The sequence below is a fragment of the Ostrinia nubilalis genome, chromosome 21, assembly GCF_963855985.1.
Source record: "Ostrinia nubilalis chromosome 21, ilOstNubi1.1, whole genome shotgun sequence".
NCBI lineage: Eukaryota > Metazoa > Arthropoda > Insecta > Lepidoptera > Crambidae > Ostrinia > Ostrinia nubilalis.
In genome coordinates, this window is record NC_087108.1 from 1,596,044 (window position 1) to 1,619,568 (window position 23,525).

The 23,525-nt window shown below is 36.9% G+C and overlaps 2 protein-coding genes across 2 annotated transcripts in view; both read right to left on the reverse strand.

The window, feature by feature from the left end:
* Nucleotides 1–880: 880 nt before the first annotated feature.
* Nucleotides 881–17,517, reverse strand: LOC135082071 (mevalonate kinase). The gene is made up of 6 exons (XM_063976825.1): nucleotides 17,377–17,517; nucleotides 13,631–14,162; nucleotides 6,832–7,061; nucleotides 5,504–5,569; nucleotides 4,800–4,927; nucleotides 881–4,365 (listed from the first exon to the last, which is right to left on the reverse strand). The coding sequence occupies exons 1-6, from the start codon at nucleotides 17,515–17,517 to the stop codon at nucleotides 4,233–4,235; spliced, it is 1,230 nt and encodes a 409-aa protein (XP_063832895.1). The 3' UTR covers nucleotides 881–4,232.
* Nucleotides 17,518–17,549: 32 nt separating this feature from the next.
* The window catches only part of LOC135082082 (bolA-like protein 2), a 52,295-nt gene continuing 46,319 nt past the window's right edge, over nucleotides 17,550–23,525 (reverse strand). The window contains exons 2-3 of the mRNA XM_063976843.1: nucleotides 19,996–20,090; nucleotides 17,550–17,675 (exon numbers count right to left, since the gene is read on the reverse strand). Of these exons, the coding sequence (XP_063832913.1) occupies nucleotides 17,582–17,675; nucleotides 19,996–20,090 (189 nt within the window). The 3' untranslated portion in view covers nucleotides 17,550–17,581. The remainder of the gene's footprint in view (nucleotides 17,676–19,995; nucleotides 20,091–23,525) is intronic.

Genomic DNA, 23,525 nt, shown 5'->3' on the forward strand with positions numbered 1-23,525 from the left:
TGAGTTAATCATTGTTATTAAACGCAATACTGTGTTACACATTTAATTTTTTTTATTATGATGTTAACTTGTACCCTAATTAATAGCTGTAATTAATATTTCATTTTCCAACTTGTTAAAAATGTAATAATTTTGCAATTTTCATTTATTAACGTTAGTATATTTTCCATTTTATCAAGTTTAAAACTTTAAGAAAATGCTTTATTTTGTGTTGTCTTCCATGGTTGTGTAGAAATATTTTATTTAAATCAAATTATTTAATGTAGTAACGATTAATCGTATTAAACAGTATTAATTTTTGATTTGACATTTTATAATAATTTATTTTCACTCGGTCACGTTGTTGATACGCAAGTTAGTAAAATAATAACGTGTTATTATAATAACTTATTTGTGTAATAAATGCACTTTTTATTAAGAACTTGCTTTTATTTGTTATCATTACCTACTCCACTCATTATATTCTTCATTATTTATATTAATTGGGTTTTGATTACAGAAGTATTCAGTCAAAGGATTTTAATTAAGTATGTTACTAGAAAAACGGTTCAGTATAAAAAATGTGTTACATCGCGGGCACGACTAAAACGCTTTCAAATTCAGTCAGTCTCTTTAGCTATAGTCTGGTCCGTGAGCACGTAGAATTTTGTCCAATGACCCCAAGCTACCCATCCTTATCGCTCGCGCGTAATTATGTTGCTGTCGCGACTGTGCGACGGGCGCCCGCAGTGAGTGTGCGAGCGCGACAGCAACATAATTACGCGCGAGCGATAAGGATGGGTAGCTTGGGGTCATTGGACAAAATTCTACGTGCTCGCAGACCAGACTATAACATCGAAGGTTGGGAGCAGTGGTTATCTTCCAAAGGAAACAAGTTACATTCAAAATAGAACATTTATTCAGTTTTATTGTTACCTCAAGTAGTCTTTCATAATTTAACAAATTCTACAATCGATTAGCACCCATTATCCTAGTTTTGAGCGCGGAAATTGCATAAATACATATAAACTCAATTATCTACTTAGAGCTAGGCGTTTAAAATCAGTTTCGTTTTTACACAACAAATTGTACAACCCGCTAAATCGCTGTTCTCTGTCGCAGTCGCACATGTCAGTATCTCGTTTGAGCGAGAGAGATGGACATATCCGAGAATCAGAATAAGGGAGTTGTCCTGCAGAGGTACTTTTAATATTCGATACCGCGGTTACTTATAGGCCCGTATTATAAAACGACACTAAAAATTAGATTCAAACTTAAGCTCAGTGTAATATTGATTTGTGGTCATTTCTCATCTACACCCGAAGGGGGGAATATGGGAATTTTCTTATTTTATCTTCACACAAAAATATTTTATGAGTTCGATGTTTATCACCACATTTGAATGAATATCGGCAGGATATTAGCACTAGCTAACATATTTGCATTTTATAACGCAGAGTAACATTTCTTTAAATGTATTTGAGGAGTGATCCTTCCGTTTCAACTACATTTGCGTATACTGTGTAGATTTGTATTCGTCGTTTCATAATAAAGGCTATGGAATTACAATCGCATGCAGGGCATTTGGAATGGTTTTAACAACTAACGATAGAATTAAACAGGGAAATACAAGATCAAACAGATCATTTACTTGTACTACAGTCCGCACAAGTTAATTTTATATTTATTAATAATGCAAAATGGTCTACATAAATTAAAAATTGAATAAATTGATTGAAATAAGTATAATTAATTTGTTTGTTAAAAGTCTGGATTTTTATTTGTAGTTAATAAATATTGGCATGAATCCACTTTCTCACTTTCTGTTTATATTTTTGCTGTAAAACGCTATTTTTACCGATTGCTTATTGAAATCCATTTAATATGCAGTGTTTAAATAACACTACAATAAATATTTATTGATTTCGATAAGATAAATGCTCAAAATGAACACATTTTATTAAAAAATCCATTGAATTTATAAAATAACTAGCTGACCCGGCGAACTTCGTACCGCCTTAGCGTAGAGATTTTCTTAATATTTTTTTCCGTAAGAACCATCCTTGGACTTCCACAAACATTTAAAAAAAAGAATTATCGAAATCGGTTCAGCCGTTCACACGTGATGCCGTGACAACGCGAAACGGGTTTCATTTTTATATATATAGATATGAAGAAAAACCTTTTTAGCAATGTTTGCATTAAAAAGTATAATACATGCAAATAAAATTGTACACAATAATGATCTTCTATTGAAAATACAATTAAAAACCAAATCATTTAGTTCAACATTAAATACGAGGTTTGATGAATATCATATCAAAGTACGAGTAGAACCAAGATTCGAACTTACTTAAATTCTAAAACATTTCTCAATTCTCATTCTCAACGCGTGGAATGATCCCCTTCGCACACTATCAGTTAGACAAGGATAGCACGTCTTTTTATTCACTATTTGGAGTTCGCACTTCATCAGTTATTCATACAAGCATTTCATTACGACCCGTATGTATAGATGGTTCAAAAGGGCTTCAATTTTTGGTAAATTGTATAAATATGTGCCAGGCATACTGAGTTTTCACGATTTCGAAGTCAAGAAGATTATAAACATGATTATTTCATCTTCAATATACACAATTCGTTAATAACTTTATAAAGAGCAACGGTATCAACAATATTTTATCAATGTAATAGAAAATCAAAAAACACTCATAAAATCGACGCCATTTTGAACCGAAAGAAACATTATACTAATAAATAAATAATATAAACAAAAAACAATCGCATATGTACTCTCTAAAATTATAACTAACGTACATAAAATTATATTTAGCTAGACGTTTATCAATAGAATAAAGTTAGGGTGGAAGTAAGTCATCCTTTGTCCAGCAGTGGACGTTTTTCGGATGAAACGAACGTCATAGGAGGATTTGCCTGACCATTGATACGGAGTGAGGCAGCGAGGCAGAGAGAGATAATAAAGCGAATTATACTGTGTGTTAGTCACCGTGCCCGATTTTCCCCGTTTCTCTGCAACGAGTTTTAAAAATTAATACGCAAATCTCTACTTCACTCAAATAGGATTTCTGTCCTTTCTTAAAAACAAAATGTTGATACAATTTCATAATTTAATACTTTATTCAAGGCTCAATGTAGCAATTTATTAGAATCAATTTATTTAGAGCCGTTTTCAAATAAAACACGTTCACATACATAAATACTTAAGAATTGTAAAAGTAGGGGGATTATGGGAATTCCCATATTCCCCTGGTCAATATTTATACCCGTGGGGACAATAGCAAAGCCAAACATTTAGCTCAATTCGAAAGCAAACAGTGGTTTTTGTCGTACAGTCAGGTGCAAAAAGATGTATTCGTATCCAAAAAATAGGATACTAATAAAATGTCTGATTCAAATAACATAATTTTGTACCTGACTGTACAGTCACATGGCAATAATTAATACTACATAATTATAATAACATTTAACAATGATAGAGCTTCAACACCTATACATACATAATTATGTATTTGCTACACAACTTTGTGTCATACAAAACAAATCGGGATTTGTCAACAACACTTATACAGCTTTTAAAAAGAAAGCTTCATTTACACACAAATGTTGGAAAGTATTAAATTAAATATAAACATTTTACTATGAACAATAAATTGTAATACGATTTCATTTCGAACACCAGTCCAGTTATGTACTTTGAAACACTTTTTTCACTTAAAATTTTCACCTTCACCAACTTAACGAGTTCCAAAACAGAACGGTTTTTATCACAAATATTTATAACTTTATAACACATTGACACTTTCACTCTCAGTCTTAATGTCCGAATTCAGGTGGACATTGCATTCATTTTCAGTATTTTTTTTCACATCCATTGGATATTCATACAACTTTCAAGACATATCCCATTTTAATACACATACACCATTAAAACAGGGTGCAGTGTTTCCGTGACATCCTTTGTACCGCGAGCTTTTTGGCGTAACGCTCATTGGTTTAGTTTATTTCAGAGATACTCAGAAATATCTTCCCAGAATTTTTAACAGCATAATTATCTATAGCTGTCTTTGGTAAAGCACGATTCAGTACACCACTAAATCTTAACGCTCTAGGTTTTAGAGTCCCATATGTTCCATAATTTTTTATTAAATTCCCCGTAGAGTTTCATTTGCCCCCGGGTGAATTCCCATCCGTCCCCGCTAGGAGTCCTTCAGGCGTTTGTGTGGGGGCGCGGGTCACATCTCTAGCGAGACGCCGGCGCCGCCTAGACGTGTCTCGGTGACGCGGAAGCCGAGTTCTAGCAGCTGCCCTGAGAGCGAGTCCACGGTGGTACGAGGAGTGGACGGTGGGATAAGCACCATTGCGTAGCTGGAATGAAAAGAAAAGAAATATTAATGCATAAAATATGCGCCAGAGAATTATTAAATTAAGGACTTACGCTAAAACTTGCGGGCGGGCACTTCTAAATGCACGTTCGTAGCATGCATTCACCCCCCGCAGTTTTGAGACAATAAGGGCATACATTGTCGATAATATTATATCATCATCATTTCAGCCATAGAACGTCCACTGCTGAACATAGGCCTCCTTCAATGATTTTTATAATGACCGGTTGGTAGCGGCTTGCATCCAGCGCCTCCCTGCTACCTTTATAAGGTCGTCGATGCACCTTGTAGGTGGATGTCCTACGCTGCTTTTCGGATTTTTGCTTTTGAAGATTATATTGTGGCTTGCGTAATTAAGAAGAAGTCCTGTAAACTTTCACGCATTGTTACTTCTAAGTAAATATAGTCTTATCTTACCCGCCGCCGCCAGCGCCGGTGAGCTTGCAGGCGAGGCCGCGCGCGCGCGCCGCCGCCCGGATGGTCTCGAGCGCGGGGTGCGACACGCCCAGCGCGCCCAGCAACCAGTGGTTCATGTCCCAGAGCTCCTGGAAACATATCATCGTGAATTGGGACTGATTGTAAACAAGCGATCGTGTGCTATACAGGGTGTCCCAAAAAGTAGTGTCAAGCCGAAGCCCAAAGGCATATGCTGAGTGGGGTCCCATTGCGATGGTCATCGCTGTGCGACAGGGTGGCACTGCTCAGTTTACTTTCACTTTCATTGTATGTTTTATGTCACCTATGTCTTATTTGCTTTTTTTTCTATTATTTACATCTTTTGTCTTCTGTGATGTCCATGGCAATAAATGTTTCTTTCTTTCGTTCTTTCTATCAAAGGTAGAGCATCACTAGGGATATCCGAATCACCCCCATGTATGTTCCGCGATTTTTGATAGTTTTCGAGTTATGATTGTTTTACATTTCTGTGCTTAGGCACTTTTTAAGGTTGCCAGTTGTCTTCTATGCAACATTTTCTTCCCATCTTCTCCAGTCACAATCGGAGGAAGATGACACAAATTTCCCATATTCCCCCTTTACGAGGAAGCTTGTCGGGGGAAGATAGGACTTCCCAGACTTTTCAAGTTAAAATGAAACTTTAACAAAAAGTAAATACAACTTACTGCTAAATGTTGGTATTCAGCCTCCGAGTCTATCTCGCATTTGCCACTAGTGAGTTTAACCAAAACCTGAAACAAACAGGAGATATTAGTCAAGAGAAATGTTCATCTTATTTGAATCATTGCACAAATATTTTTAAATATACAATAACTCAAAAGTGACTGACTAACATAGTGATCTATCAACGCACAGCCCAAACCACTGGACGGATCGGGCTGAAATTTGGCATGCAGGTAGATGTTATGACGTAGGCATCCGCTAAGAAAGGATTTTACGAAACTCCACCCCTAAGGGGGTAAAACGGGATCCACGCGTACGAAGTCGCGGGCGGCCGCTAGTTTTATCATAAATCAAGCTTTAATGAGCTTGATAGAATCTAGTATTTTTATTATTATACATAATAGGAATTTAAAAAAAGGATATTAACATAATGAATAAGTATACCTATTTTAAATAAGTAGTAAATTGTATTAGGATGAAATAATTAACCTAATTAATTACAACACAACGAACACTTTTCTTTTTATGAATTAATATTAATAATTAGAAGTTCAATTTATTGTATTCTGATGTTGCATGATTTTAATATACTCGTAGTAAGTAATAACTTAATGTATAGGTTATTAAATTAATTAAAAATAAGTGCTCTTTGTGTCCGCCTATAGTCATGTATGAATTATGAAACTCATCTCCTAGGATACTAGCTCAGAACCTAAGAAAGGAAGGTGAGCACTTTTCGAGCCCTCGTCCCCAACTCGGGAGAAGGTGTAAGAAGATTTCTACCTACGCCGCTGTGTTAGAGACGCGGACATGATTCCCCTTTGCTGAATAACTCAGAACTTCAGGACCTAAGAAAAGAGCGCAAGAACATAGAGAACCATCTCCAACTCTTGGGAGAAGAGAACAAGATGCCTACCAGTGCTGTGTAGCAGTGTTAGGGATGTCATCACCAGGGTGCGCGTCTCCCGGGTCACCCGGGTGTCCAGGACAGTATGGACAAGTTCCTATTGCAGCATAATCTACTGTTCTAACTCAGGATCTAAGAAAAGAGCCCAAGAACTAAGATAACTGAGGTGAGTTTACGTCAAAAAATTACATTAAATGTATGACGGCTTGTACAGCGCCCCTAGCGGGAAACGTTCAAAAACTAAAATTTTCATACCTTTTTTTAAACGCGCTCACTCACACTCAGCCCACTGATCCTTTCCCATCGAAGAAGTTTCCTACGTTTGCTGCATAACCTTCTACTGCGTTGAGGACCTAGGACAGGAGCCTAAGAACTTAGAAAACAGACCCTTACATATCGAAAAAGACAGAAGAAGATTTCTACCTGTGTGGCAGTGTTAGCGACGTGGTCACACGCCTCCAGGATGTGATCAACCGCGGCCATGTTCCTCTGGCGGACTGAAGCGACCTTCATGACCAGGGTACGCGTCTCCCGGGTCACCCTGGTGTCCACGAGCAGTATCCGAAGGTTGAGCCGCGCGTCGATGGCCCTGGGCTTGGTGCCCTTCTTGAAGGAGACGAGGGAGCCGAAGGTGCATATTGCGTTGTCGATCCCTGGAATTCAAGGTGATTATTATGAGCCTCTTATTTGTTTCAAACTTATTACACATAAAATATTCCGACAAACGCCGAATTCAATGCCTACTTCTACTTTTGTCTTATGTTTAGTAACTTTTTGAGGGCACTACCGATTATGAGCTGTCATGGCGTAGTTAAGCTTCATCCACACCAACGCCTGCATATCACCATCGCCGGCGCGATCAAAGGCCAATGACAGGTCGCGCGACCTATGACAGTTCACGCGATCTGTCATTGGCCTTTGATCGCGCCTTGATCGCGTCGGCGATGGCGATCTGCACGCGTTGGTGTGGTTGAAGCATTATTGTTGAAACTTGGACTTGACACATTATTTTTCTGCGAAACCACATGTCAAGACTTTCAAGTGTCTCTTGCTGGAGCAAAAGGTCGAGCGTCCAACGGTAAACCTTGAACCAGTTTCAGAATTTATCAATTTTTGGTTAAAAGACCATCCATAATGATCTGACAAAAAGTCAGATATTGAAATTCACTAACAGGGCCAGTTCACGCAGTTTTAGAATTAGCAGTCCGTTTACTATTTACCTAGTTTACTTGCTCTTAATAATTTTACCAATGTCCATAGGGCTTAGTGTGAGTTTACATCAAACGTCGTCACTAGTGAGCGCGTAAAAAATGACATTAAATGTATGACGGATGAAACTCACACTAAGCCCCCTGAGAGCTGAGTGTGAGTTTACATTAAAAGTCCTCACTAGTGAGCGCGTAAAAAAACGACATTAAATGTATGACGGATGAAACTCACACTAAGCCCCCAGAGAGCTGAGTGTGAGTTTACATTAAAAGTCCTCACTAGTGAGCGCGTAAAAAAACGACATTAAATGTATGACGGATGAAACTCACACTAAGCCGCCTGAGAGCTGAGTGTGAGTTTACATCAAAACTCCTCACTAGTAAGCGCGTTAAAAAAATATATGAAGATTTTAGTTCTTGAAAGTTTCCGATAGGGGCGCTGTACAATCCGTCATCGCGTCATATAGACGACCCACGCTGAACTGTCCCACCAAACTCAATGACAGGGGGGCGCTACCATCGTTCAACTAATATGGTTTCAAACATGGAAAAAATCTGAACCAGCGATCCGGTATTGACGGTGGCGCCCCTCTGTCAATGTCATGCATAGGACAGTTCAGTATTTTGGAACTATACACTGAATGTCACTTTTTTACGCAGTCGACATCGAATGCCTTTGACGTAAACTCACACTACGCCCCCAGAAGATGCCTGTTCACTCGTACCTTCAGCCTTAGTGACTATACGATTACATTTGTTAGAGATGGACAAACATAACACGTTCAAAACCTACGCATGCGGAACCACGGGCAAGGGCTGCGCCATAAAAATATTTGCTAGCACATTACGTAGTTCAACAAACAATGCTTAGCAAAGCCTACGTGTTTCGGTTACGACTGGTTCAATGTTACGTTGCATAACCCATGGCGTTATGTCACCGGTTGGTTATCGTTAATAGTGCTGCGCGAGTGTCGATATTTTGAGACCTTGAAAATTGGTAACATGTCGATATAATTGCTTCTCCATGCTGATATTATTTGTGTTTGTTTGTATCACCTATTCGTTTCATGAGCATTCCACACGTTTGGTTCCAACGTTGCGTTGGTTACGTTGGTCCCAAAACACCACTTGTCCTACGTGTGGATCTAGAAAATACTCGTAGTATTGGTAGTTGGCACCAACGTTGGGACAAGATATTTTTTACATCCACACATTGGAAGAAGGACGTTGGGACCAACATTGGGAGCAACGTGTGGGACCTGCCCTGTGGAACTTTTGTACCTCCAATTCATATTTTTATGGACAATCAAAACACAATTCTCGCATTGATTTCGAATAGGAACAGGAATCTCGGACATGACTTTGCAAACTCAATTAAGTAACTATTTATTAAAGAAAGTATTCGACTTTTTTATTTTACTATTCAATTATTATAAAATAAAACAGCTATAACACGTTAATGGTATTGCCGACTATCATGCATTACTGCTATTATAGCCTGACCAGGAACATAAAAACCCTCGCCATGTTGCGGAAAACTAATGGTACTAATTTCTTTTAATGGCAACAGTAACTGAAAACTTCATTTACATGTCACCTTGCATGTCAGTCTATTGTTGTCAAAGTGTAAACAAACTTTATTTTAAATGTTTGCAATTGATTTTGTGAATTAAATTGCTAAAATATTTTTATAGTCGTGAAAGAAAAGTGGTTCACGATGTGTTAATGTATTTGTCGAAGAGAAATATTAAGGGTTCGGACAATATTTTCATTGAATAATGTTTCCGACAAAGGTTGTCAAATTGACTGACATGTTTATCGTATAGTACAGTCCACTATGAAAATTAGCTGTAGTCTGTTTCAACTACCTATTTTAAAGTTTTTTGTCACTTTCTAAGTTTTGAATTTTATGGAATTGGGAAAGAAGTACCGAGTTTGAAGCGTTCATGAGCAGACATTGCAGTTGAATATTCAAGTTCTGAATTTGATTATTGATGAATAATACAATAAATCCTACTAGCTCGATTGATGGTTTCATTTAATTTATTTAAACCAGGTTACCTTTAATAATATTTTTCGTTAATTTATAAAAATATCAAATTAGCCCGTAATCCTGAATCCTGATACATAAATTTAGCCTATTAATTTAACACATGTACGACTGTACTCAGTGTTGCACTATCAAATGCAATTGAAGCGCCTCTATGCCAGGGTTTTTATGTTCCTGGTCAGGCTATAATTAATATATCGACAGGTTTAGTGTTATCGATAAAAACAACACTACAACTAACTGTAAGTAGTGTAAACCTATTACTGGCCAATGACTGGACCTAATACCTTTTAATCGATACATGTGTTAGCAATCGGTAAGAATTTAGGGATGGAAACCTACAAGTTTGGTAATGAGTCTTAAGTCATCATAAACAATCAAATTGAAATATAATAGCAATTAACAAAAATTATACTTAGGCATTTAAAATACGAAATAATTGTGCCAGTCTGTCTGTATACATTTTAAATAACTATCCAAGATCTAATGAAAAAAAATCAGTATATATTAATTATATAAAGATTATTTAAAATGATCATTTACATAAAATATTTATTATCATCGACCATTATTTATAATCGATTCAGATATTTTTTTAGAGGCTCAGGTTATTATGTCACGTAGAGTGTAGTAATACTAATAAAGCATATTCAAGTACAGAAAACAATTAATTATTGGATTATGTAATTAAAACTTATATATTCGAAATAACAAAATGCCGACAAAGTGCGTGCAAGTGCCTCATTAGTAAACACAATAATATTTACGAGTTTTATTATAGAGTATTACATGCCAATACTGCTCGTATATGAGTATATTAGGAATATAGATGTAGGCTAAATAATAATAGAACGAATCCTATAAAGTTTACATTTGTACGTTTTTGAGTTACTTTTACAAAATTTTTTTATTTCTCTGATTTTTTTAAAATTTATTGATGCAAGTGTCACAACTTTTATTATCCAAAACATAAACAGTAAAATTGTTAACAAAAAAAGAAACCGACAAAAATATGATTATAAGCACTAGGAAAAAAATATTTTTAAAAAATTCACCAGTCACAAATGCCTGGGATATTAGTGTTAACATTTATTTATTGTCTCAACTAAAATAATATTTCTCCTTTAAATTCGGAACCTTTCACTTTGTCAATTGCAAGATAACTTAAAATAGTCGTTTTATAAGGTTTCCTACATCAACAAATATGTATTAATTCATACTTAATTACATAGATGACACAGTTCTGCCGATGAGTTGTTGAATAGGAAAAAGTTTTTATTGTTTTTCCTGATGATTATTCAATTTTTCTTTCATATGAACATTTCTCATTATAGACAGATTTACAAATATTGCCAAATTGGTGCAGCGAAGGTCATCTTTTGCATTTAGTTAGTTAGAGCCTCATCTTTATTTATTTAGATTATTATTTCTGTCTAAAATACGCATAGTAGTGCTAAAAGTGTAGCTAATATTATTTACCTTATTTTAATTCGCTATAGAGAAAAAAAAATACACTAAGGCTGAGAAGCACCAACTTCTATTTTGTAACACCACTATAAATCGTAATGTGGCATGCAATAAACGTTTTGAATTTGAACTTACTTTAACCGTAACTTTTTGTATGGAGTTTGACAGATATTTGACGTTTGTTGAAGCTAAAGTAAGATGGTGCAACCCAGCCTAAGGCAAGGGTGAATAGGCACTTTCTAGACATGATTGACATTATCGAGTATCAGCCTCCCGCAAAAAAACCTATCCGTTTTGATTTGCCAAGTGAACACCGCGCCGTGGGATGCTACATTACTGGACTGCCGCAGGAAAGGGCCCATGGGCTTGACCCCATTGAGACATCCAGTTTTTTGCTGGATTCCCTTTAGTAATAAATACATGTTATAATATTAACCTTCACACGAACATGACGTTTGCAGTGTCCCGCAAGAAACCGATCCGTTTGATTTGCCGTGTGAACATTTGGGACCAGTGGGAAATGACCCTAACAAAGATTGAGAACCGCTGTCTTTGACGGCACAGACAGACAGCATGTCATTATTTTGTATACAACCGCCGAGTAAATGAAATTGACCTCTGCTGCATTCGTGTCAAGGCTGCGCCGCGGCTTCAATGCCCGTTCGAATTCGTATGCGTAAATTATTTATGTATTGGTTATGTGCTTAATAAATACATAATTACATTTTAGAAACTACATACATCATAGTTTCTGGTCTCATCATCATCATCATTTCAGCCAGTGCTGAACATAGGCCTCCCCCAATGATTTCAACATCGCCCGGTTGGTAGCGGCTTGCATCCAGCGCCTTCCTTTATTAGGTCGTCGGTCCACTTTGTAGGTGGACGTCGCACGTTTCACGTGGTTTCGTTGTAGTAGGTAATATTAAAAGACATTATAGTATATTATACTTTCTAATATTAAAGGTAAGGTAATATTAAAAGATATTACATAGTAACATTCCCTACCCGAGGGATTCGAATCCGCTACCAAATGTAGAGTTTCAATCAGAATTTCGTCATTTTAGAGAAGTTTTAAAATGTTATTGATCTTTGTCACAAGAAATTAAAAAGCAGCATAAAAACTTCTTTATAACTGTTTACATACTGTACACAACACAATGATGCATATACCTACACCTACTAAGTGCATTTTTTCACACAGTTAAAGATTTGTATTGTTTCAGTTCGCGACGGGACTTGGGGGGTTAAAGGGGGTTAATACCTACGCCTGTATTAGGTACATGGGACTATCTACTCTCCCATAGATATAGTATGGGGACTATGACGTCATGAAGTCGCAAACTCAATTAATTTAATGGTTGTTACATAAGAGGATAATTATGTCAGGGTGTGCTACCATCACATACAACATTATTATGATAAAATACTGGCATGAAAACTCATTTTATTTTTGAATGCAGGCTTTTAAAAAGCACTTTTACATGTTCCAGTAAGTATTGACCCTACCACTGCTTTGGGCTGTGCTTTGGGGCAATAAATGGGCCAGTGCTGAGAAAACGAAATATGTATGAAGTTCATTTTTAAAAGCTCTTGTAAACATTATAGACATTGAACTAATATTTTAACTAACAAGTTAATATATTCGGCATACGATACATTATTGGCATTGGCCTGTTAGCACTTTACGACAAATATGGCAAATGTTTGCTTAAAGCAAAAAAACATAGCACTGTAAATATGTACAGACTAAATTTTTGAAGGAAATTCGCATTTATTTCAAGTACATAAGGTGCCACGGTGTACAGCTTGATCTGCCATTGAAATACACGAAACCCTTATCAGCTATGCCTATCTGTCTTAATTACATTTTAGAATGTTCGGAAAATCTTACAGAAATACATTCTGTAAGATTTTTAACTTTCCCCGGGACAAACTTGACCCTCACTGGTTGGGTTTTTATTGGCGGTCAAGCTGTAGATCCCGGCTACACAGGAGTTGCAGCGGTGGAAACGAGAGGTGGGAATAGTCCCGATTAGATTAGACAACTTCTACCTACTTATCAAGTAGTCTAGGTATACAGGCGTATTCACAAACATTACTATGAGGTCTCACAGGGCGCGTGGACGCACAGGGTCCCACAAACCTATTCATAGACAATACTTGAGTGGCGGAGTGACACACACGAACCAACCACAGAGCTCTATTCAACGCCGTGCGTTCACTTCGCATGGCCTTGCTGCTTCACTTAAGCAAGCATCGTTTGTGAATACGAGTGTAACGTTAAGAGTAGGCGCACACCGTTGATTTTTCGTCGGCCGATAGTTTAGTCGGGCAGTTGATCAGTATGGGCATGTATGGGAGTGCGCACACTACGCCGATTCGATTTGGCCGATTCTTCATACAAATTAAAATAGGGCACAACTAATATCGGCCAACTAAAAATCAACGGTGTGCGCCTACTCTAAAACTACGATAACAAATAAAGGAAACTCACCAGAAGGCGTCTCATGCATGATCTTCTCACAGTTATAAGCCCACTCCGAAATGGTCTCCTTCTCAGTCATCGTGAAGTCCTCATCATAGAACGCGTCGTAGTTGGTGGAACTCTTCAGTTTGAGGAGCTGTATGAGGGCACCCGCCAGGCAGACAGCAAAGGACGCCGAACTACCAGTTCCTGCACCAATTGTCAGCTCAGAGCCCATGGAAATGTCCATGGACTTCACGGGCATGTTCGTGCTTCCGAATATTCCAGAAAACATGTATAAAAAGCTTCGTAAGGAGTTCTTTTGGTTGCTCGGAAGGGTGTCGAAGTTAGGCTTGATGATGTGGAGGAATTCTTCGACTCTTTTTAAGTGGAGGTCATGGTCGAGTTTGTCTGGTAGCCGCCAAGAGAACTTCCCAGTGATGCCTGGGAGGAGACGCGGGCAGAAGAGAGCCTTCACGGTGGGGGCTAGTGGGATCACCTCTTGGAGGTCCACGCTTGGCATGTGGATGTACACGGCGGGGTCCTTCACTGTGTTGATCTCCTGAAAATTTATTGCAAATTAGTATTTTTTATGGAAAAAACGGTAAAGGAATTTTTGGGTGGGGATTTTGGGAAATTCGTTCCCAAAAGCCCCCATTGTTTTTTTAATTTTCGTAATGATTTTTAAGGAATGTGGATGAATTCTCAGCAGTTAAATTTTTAGAAAATGTGGAGAAATCTTTAGTAAAAATTGGATACATTATTCTAGAAATAAGTTAACAATGAAAATCCGTTCAGAAAATAAAAGGTACCTACGGTAGTTAAAAGAGTCATGCAAATGCAAATATACACTTTTTTTGTAATCTTGTAAACAATATTACTTTAAATTTGTAATTAGTTTCTTATAAGTGTTGTGTAGGCATCGTTTAAAAAATATGGCATTTTAAACATCGAATACTTAAGAACAATGTTCTTCAGTAATATACCTACCTATTATTTAAATTGAAATGATGAAAGTGTGAGTGTTGTAAATAATGCCCAACAACTTTACATTCACAGTGCGGATTTTGGTTTGACAGACGATCTATTATAGGCCCGACGTTTTAAAATGCAAGCCTGTGCATGGCGTGCTGGCATGTTAAACAGTGACTTATACAGGGTGTTAGGTAAATGGGTATATGAGCCGACACTAGCCCATGTTAACATGGGCATATAAATGGTATGGTGAAGTCAGAAATTTGATATCATAATTTTATTTTTTTTAATTTTCATACAAAATAAATTTTATAAATTCCGATTTGTATGGAAATTAAAATAATTAAAATGAAGATATCAATTTTCTGACTTCACCATACCATTTATATGCCCATGTTAACATGGGCTAGTGTCGGCTCATATACCCATTTACCTAACACCCTGTATAATTTAAGTACATATCCAGTTTGAGTGCAATGTGTTAGGTATTGTTTCATTGTTAACTGATAGTTAAAAGCCATAAAAACTTTGTTTTGTCACACGATGATTTTCCTGTTAAGAAAGTTACATAATATGGAGGGCCCAGTTAAATATTATTTGACTGTGTATAAATAAATGGTTGCAATAGCCACACCAATTTAATTACACCCAAACAACAGAGCTTGGCTTGTACCTGCTATTGTAATTGGATATCGCGTATCTAGAGATGGGTTTCCAAACGGGTAAAAACCCACATGAGGGTAAAAACCCAACAAAAACCCGTTTCATTCCACCCGTGGGTGTTTACACCGGGTGAAAACAAATAATTTTATAATTATTTCAATTGGTATCTTTTCTTTATTTTTATTGAATTTTTCTTATTTAAGTTTATTGATTAATAAGTAATAAGTCAAATTTAACACTAATATGCATTTATATCGTGGCCAAATCGTAAAATTGATCACGTTATGATGATGTGACCAATTATTTTATAAAATGGTGTTATTTCAAGAATCGTTGAACCGATTTAGAACTTCTCACTTTAAAAAAACGCTATTTTTGTTTTCACCCACCAGAATGGGTGATAATGGGTAAAAACCGGGTTTTTACCCAAATCACCCAGTTTTAACCCAATCGGGTGAAATGGGTTTTTACCCACTAACCATCTCTAAACACGAACCTATATCGATGACTAACCAAATTAAAAATTTGCTTGATATATTGTAAACAACATTTTAATTATGGAACTAAGTAGTGCAGTGCTGTGGTGGCCACTGGGAAAACTTAGTGCCATTTGCCACCACTTGCTCGGTTTTTTTTCCACTTCGATGATAAATAAGATTATGGTGCTTCGACGCTGCCAGTATCTTGTTGCTACTTAATAATTGGGATTTTAAATATTTGGAATAGTGGTAAAAGGTTCAATACATATTTAAATAGCCCAAGCAGCAAAACCTCCAACATCAATATGAATGTTGGCTTACGACGAGTGCAAATGCATTTCCGATAATGTCACGCTCACCGGCGCACACGCACTGCACAAGCAAGCGTTGCGTTTGCTAGTCTACTAAGGCTTCTTACAAACGACAGCCGCGAAAATGCAGATTGAATGCCGTTCTATGCATTAACGACCAAACCAACTTTGAGCCCCAAGCCCTTAGCCAAAAGAGGCTGACAAAGGTGACCGAGTTTCTTCCGCCACTTCTCAGCACCACTAGCCCATATGTAGTCCCGAAGTGATGGAATGGCAAGCTATATTTGGGACGTGTACAAGTGCCCTGGAAAGGGCTTAAGTACTTATTAACTGAATTGAATCTGAACGTGATGAAATCAAGAATTTTCTTTCGGAACCTCAATGTTAAAAATTTAGGGCTTCTATATTCTATCTCTCTCCTGCGTTTTGAGCGACCGCTCCTCTCGCTCTACCCCAGAGTAGTTCTAAAGACAGTATACTTCACTGCAATTCATTCGTTTCAGCCAAATGATGTCCACTGCTGGACAAAGTAGACTGCAGTTGCACCAATTAAAACTGTGCAGCTAACCTGCTATGTCCAGAAAGAACTCCACACAGACTCCAAGACGGTTGTGCAGTCAGTTTGAAGTTTTCTATAGACACAACTGAAAATGTGCAACTTTTGTAAATCTTTCTTGCTTAAATAAAGATTTTATTCTATTCTTCTTCTTTCCAGCCCGACTGTAAACGCCCTAACCCATTAGGCGCTCGTACGATTTGTCAATGAGTGGTTCTACTAGTAATATTTGCCCAAATACAACAGCAATTACTTATCGTGTACATGTAGTATAGTCGACAGCACCTCGGACTATATTTTTTGTAAATAATACCAGAGTACCTAATCTATTACTTACCTATTGTACAACTTACATAAGATGCAATGTTTACGGTAATGTGCCGTCATCAGTACGTCATACGTTTTATTTACTTTCATATGAAGTCAATTCTTTAAATTAAACTGTTATTTTCCTTTCCTAAATAAAATTCTTTTACGAGAATAAGTATACTTGTCAGTGTAGGGAGAGAGTTCAAGAATCAAATTAATATTCTATACAAAAAATAATTACATTAAAACCCAAACCTTTTTAAAGATTTTGCCCACAGAAAACAGGTATGTATAGAAAGAAAAGGGTATGGTAGGGTGTGTCCCATATTTGTATAACATCAAAAAGTTATTTTTGTGTCTTATTCCAAAAAAGAAAACAGTAACACGAAAAAAAATAATACATTAGAGTACCACCAAAGCCTTCCCATCCCACCATTGTTAAGAGTGAGTGTCCTGTGTTAGCAAATAAATGAAAAACCTTACCTTGATCACGATGGAACTCCTCATGCCCAAACTAACGGCTATGGCTGTCTTCCCATAGACCACGGCATGCTCCCCATGCAGGATCACCTTCCCCGGCGCCGACACACTCACGGTATACAAATTATCCATCCCGTTGAACATTTTGGTATAGGATTGAAGAAAAACTACGGAGATACTATATCATTTTATAATGGTTTCTACAATTTTACGACTGCGACTTCCATTGCTCGACCGTCAGGGTTTTCTGTGTGAACGCGTGGATGGTTTTCAGTTCTTCCTGAAGCACTGAGTTCACCAGTCTGGAAGAGAATATTTATATTACTCCATGGCATTGTTATGGTAACGTATGGAAATGGAACCGTCAAGCGCGAGTCTGTTCCGTGTAATCGGTTCGACATACGCGATTTTTGGCTGTATGCTCTTTTTGGTTCGAACGTTTATGTGGAAAATTACGATTTGCATACAATCGTCAAAATATCAGACAATTATACATTTTTTCTTAGAAAATAGAACCTATTACAAGTCCTCAAGGCGTCAGCGTTTGAGCTTATGTGATGTCGTACATTGACTGTACTTACGACTTCATTCACTTTAACAGTTTGTAATGAATTGAAATAAAAACAAAAGAATATAACGTTTAAATTTTGTTTAAGATTTACCAAGTCTGATCACGTGGAAAGAAATTAATTTCGGCATTTGAGAACTTATAGGACGTAAAAAAGTAAAAAGGCAAGGAGTCCTTATATTATTTTCTCTATATTCTGAGCAATGTCAACACTTTGAGACATTGGGTCCGACGCAGAATTGGCACTTCGCAAAATGCGTACTTTTTTATACAAATGTAAGGGCTGAAGAGTTTGTTTCTATATTTGTATGGAAAAGTGCGCATTTAGCGAAGTGCACATTCTGCGTCAGACCCGAGACAAATATTACGGCGAATGCAAATAAAAATAAAAGCTAACCGTGTTTGTAATAGGGATAATGTAAGGTTGTTTTAAAATCTTAAGTAACTCTACTCAAGATGATCAAAGTGCGCAATCCTGCGCTCGCGCCTATATCGGTAACAAATACAATAGGTTTACCCTAAACAGATAAAATCTTCGCTCAATAGTGATGTAAATATTACCTTTTATGTTGAGATGATCCCAAAAGACTATTTAAATGAGCCTGTTGACAATTTATTAATTTATGGGGTCGTTTTTTGCAATTTTCTCATAGACGTATGCATAAGAGGAACATGAATAAAACATGCACTGCAAAGTTTTACATACAATCAAAGAAAACGGTAGATTTTTTTGATGTCTTACGTCATCATCAGATATACCTACTTTATCGACGTCAAAAATTATGGACAAAATCTATAAAATGGCGTGATAACCGCTTATCGCAGCGCGCATCCTAGGCCTACAGTACAGATTTGGTCAAAATCTGATCAGCTATTTTTACGTAATATCTGTAATTTCTATAATGATATTTTCAATGTCCTTAAAATGATATAAGCCGTAAACCAGTAATTAAAGACTTCGTCGTAAAACTAGATTATTCAATATATCTCAAGACAAAGATGTAGAGGTCTACGCGTACGTGCCTAGTAGCTCATAGGCTCTAAACGCAGTACAAAAGACATTATTGTCATAATTGATAAAGATACCCAGACAAAAGAAGGAAACTATAATAAATAGTTATTAAATTTTTAGCGTTTAGAGTCGCATCTCAAACTAATTTGAAAATTATAAATCTAATAAATAGGCTTAAATTAGTTAAAATTCTCTAGATAATGAGATTCAATTGAATTAATTTCACTCTTAAAAGTAAGAAAATATGCAGAAAGAAAGTACGTCCTCAGAAAGTACATCTGATGTTTTGAACATGTGTTCCAATGGAGACTAAATGCCCTCATGATGATGATGATGATGATGATGTGGATGATGATGACACACGATATTTTATTCGTATTAAGGCATAGTTGAGTCAGTTAATTGAGTTCGTGGACGAATAGGAATTAGGTATTAATGAGAATCGGAGAAAGTGACAAATCAAATGTTAATTTATTGATTAGAACTAAACACAGAAATGTCACACTGACGTTTGACGTACGAGTGACGTGTGTACTAGCACGCGACGTGGAGAAGGTAGGATTCTACACATTGACGCCGAAGACGCCGACACGTTAGCGTCATTATTTGAAAGAATGTCGCGATGACGTCTCATAATTATTTTTTAAATTAAGATAGCACCTAGTCCTAAGACAAAATATGTATGTAAATGTATGTTATTAGTTGGTTTTTTAAAATAAATTAATTCCCAGTAGCCCCCAGTGGAGGCGACTCTGAAGGGGGCAAATGGGAATAAACAAGCTACGAGTAAACGAGAAAAGCCTACCTAAAGTAACTAACCTATCCCGGTTTCCAGCTATGTGTGCGACATTGAAGGGTACATACAGGGTGGAATTTTGTAATGCCACCACAGAAGGGTGGGTTCTCTTTCTTTAAAAATAATAAAGGAATGTTTTACTTATTTGATTAAAAATTTTTCATTCACTAAAATTTTCTATCTACAGTAACTTCCCTTCAGGTGGCATTACAAAATTCCATCCTGTAGAAATGGGGTATGGTGTACCTGTGTCGGGCAAGAAGCGGCTTCCCCTGGAACTTGTCTGACACAACGAGCACTGAGAACTTGGCGCCACACCCGTCGCTCTCATCTGTCACCTCCTGTGGACAAAGAAATGACCAAATTGAGACACCAATCTTCTAAGAGAACTGCTTTTCTTTAAGAGATTATGACCATAAGTTTGGTATACAGGCTATTTATAAAATAATGTAAAGTATAGAAGAAAAACTAAAGCTTCAACCACACCAACGAGCAGCCGGTCATGCTGATTCAAGCTTATGATAGGGTAAATTCACCAATGACAAAAATGAATCTATTTCTGAGGAAATAATCAAACACTTGTAAAGTTAATTATGTACTTGAAATTGGTGCAATTTTACTGGGTTATTTGTAACATACCAGAACCTTCATGTTTGTCATTGGTGAATTCATAAGCTTGAATCAGCATGACCCGCTGCACAGGATCAACGAGTTAACTTTATGGAAAAGTTTAATCATCAATCAATCACAAATCACGATGTTCCTGTGGAGATCTTTATATGATCGAGACATGCAAGGGCATAATAAAAATATTAAAACTGGCACGGTTAAGATACATTTGACAGTTTATAAAATCAGTAAGGGCCATTCCAGCCCCCCTAGAGTCTAGACAAGTGGCAAATCCAAGCGCTCCGGCGTTTTTCTGTATAAAGTTATTTCGCTTCGATTTCGCAATTGTCACGTTTTGCCTCTTGTCTAGGGGTCTACTGGCTGAAATCTTTGGCGGTTTAACAGTCTTTCATGAGTACTAACTAGCCCGGTAATACGTACCACATGTTTCAATGGGCCAAACTATAGTCACGCACGCTTGCACACCGGCGCACGCGCACGCAGCGTCAAATTGTGGAGCAAGAAACCAATGAAGGATCATTTTGCATGTATTGAAGCAAACGTAGAAACCAAGTGCACTCTTTTAACTTGTTTGTAACATCTTCAAGTACGTACCATAGATTCTGATTCAAGTACGTACCCACGCAAGTTGGATGCAAAATTTTCGGTACATTTGGTTCTGGCATTTCTCGCTCTTTTCAACATGCGCGGTAGAGTTAATTTCTAATTTAGAGATTACTCACTCAGCCGTGATTTTGGATCAATCTTTGAATCTCATTGGCCAATTTATGTTATTTGGTCCAATTCTATGGATACTCTACCAAAAATTACGAGTATATGCCACTGTTAATATTATGATCGATCTACATTGCTGTATGTACGGCTCGTTAAACTTTATATTGTGGCATCTTATTTGGTTGTAAATAAGTGCGATATCATATCTACATAATACAACTTAGCAACAATAGCAAGTAAAACACTTGACTATTAACATAACTGCTCAATGAATCACTTTACTTAGGCTGAGTTGCACCAACTAACTTTGACCGAAACTTTAAACGTTAACCGGTGTTTTTTGTATGGAGTTTGACAGATTTTTGACGTTTGTCAAAGCTTAAGTAAGATGGTGCAACCCAGCCTTATTGTTTTTATTTGTCACCAAAATGTTCATAGCTATGTTAAACATTAATTTCTTTTAATAGCAACGTACCAAAAATATTCAATATTAATTAGGTATATTAAAAACGTCGTAATAAGTTGATTATTTATTCTTTTGATATGTTTAATAAAAATAACGGAGTTTTAAGGTAACAAATATAAAAAATGTACAGTCAACAGCACATTACATTACATTTTTATTGCAACAAAATTACATCATCGACGTAAGATGCTACAATAGCTCGAAGTGCTATCGTCTGCATAAAAATACAACAAAATTGAGAACCTCCTCCTTTTTGCAGTCGGTTAATAAAATCACCCCCGTAATTGGGTAAAATCGCATATCGCGGGCGCGACCCAGATCGGCGCGCGCGCATCCATGAGAGCGGTCGCGCGGCTACAACTCAGGGTTGGCACACGCCTGTTTAATTAAACTATTTTATTTATAACCGACTTCAATTTCCTTTTAAAAAGAGTTTCATTAAATATAATGATTCACCTGATTTTAAAACAACAGTTTTTCTAATTCCTGTAGCGATTCTAATAATTTCAAACACACTTCACATCTATCAAGTATTTTGTTTTTAACGAAACGTATGCCGCGCGCACGCACACACTGACAAAATTCGGGGCAACTCATCGCTAATCCACGCTAAATTTTGTCAGTGTGTGCGTGCGCGCCGCATACGTATTGGCGCGCTCACATACAAACCGCGCTCGGTGCGTTTCTATGAAGATGACCTACTCATTTGTATTTACTCTGGAAGAACATAGGAGGAGTTCGAAGGTCTCTTGGAAGAAGGAGCCAGCCCTATCCATTGTTGTCAATTCGATCCAATTCGGGCACAATCGATCAAAGTCATGGACGATTGTCTGCCGCTCCAGATATCGAGTCGGCCATTGTGAATTGTGCCGTAACATGAGTAATCTTGTTAGATGTCGTTTAGAGATCCTACTAATATTATAAAGGCGAAAGTTTGGATGTCCGGATGTTTGTTACTCTTTCACGCAAAAACTACTGAACGGATTTTGATGAAACTTTACAGTATTATTGTTTATATCCCAGAATATCATATAGCCCAAGTAACATTTTACTCCATTTAAGAGTTCAATAGTCGTTCACATGTACTCCACAAGCTGTGTATGTCAGCTGTATACGAGCTGTATAGCTTGCTATAATGCTTTTATAGAACCAGTTTGGGCACAAATTAGACAGCTTTAAGTTCACTATGGCTGTACATTAGCAGTATAATAGCATTATAATAGCAGTTTAAGTAGTAACATCGTACTTAAGGCTGACTTACGGCACTATATGGGACGCAGTGTGAACCATACAACGTACGTGAGGACAATAAAGAGTAACAAGTGGCTAAATGCACAGCTTTCAAAGTTATAAAGTCCGACAAAAGTACTCCAATGCTACCTAAAGTTCACGTGTGTCTTAAATTATTTCCACATTTTAATATTAATTTGGTATTTGTACGTGAGTGCCAAGAGGGAAACAACTCGGGCGGATAATCTTTTATGCAAATAATAACACGGGTTTTAAATACTTAATAATGTTAATGCCATTGGGAATGCAACTTTATCGTGAAATGTATACATATTTACAGCTAAAATATTTACGCGCCTCTGTAAAAACGCGATATTCATTTTAAAATATTTAAAACTGGCTGAGAGGAAATCTACAATTTTCAGTTTTTGATATTGGATTGGCATTATAATTATATTACGGTAATTAATTATAACATGAAACCAAAACTCAATCGCTCTATCTGCGAATTTTGTGATAAATCTGCATTAATTTTGGAGATTTATTTGGTAAATATTTTAGGTTATGTAGAACAAAATGGTGGAAATGAAATACGGCTATGTGAACTGTTATAACTCCAATTTAATGCGGTGAGCGTATATTAGGTTCACATGTGTTCTGTTAGAATGCTGTTATCTATATGAAGTTCCACATTTGTACCACTACAGCGCTAATGTCTATAAATTTATTCTAATGT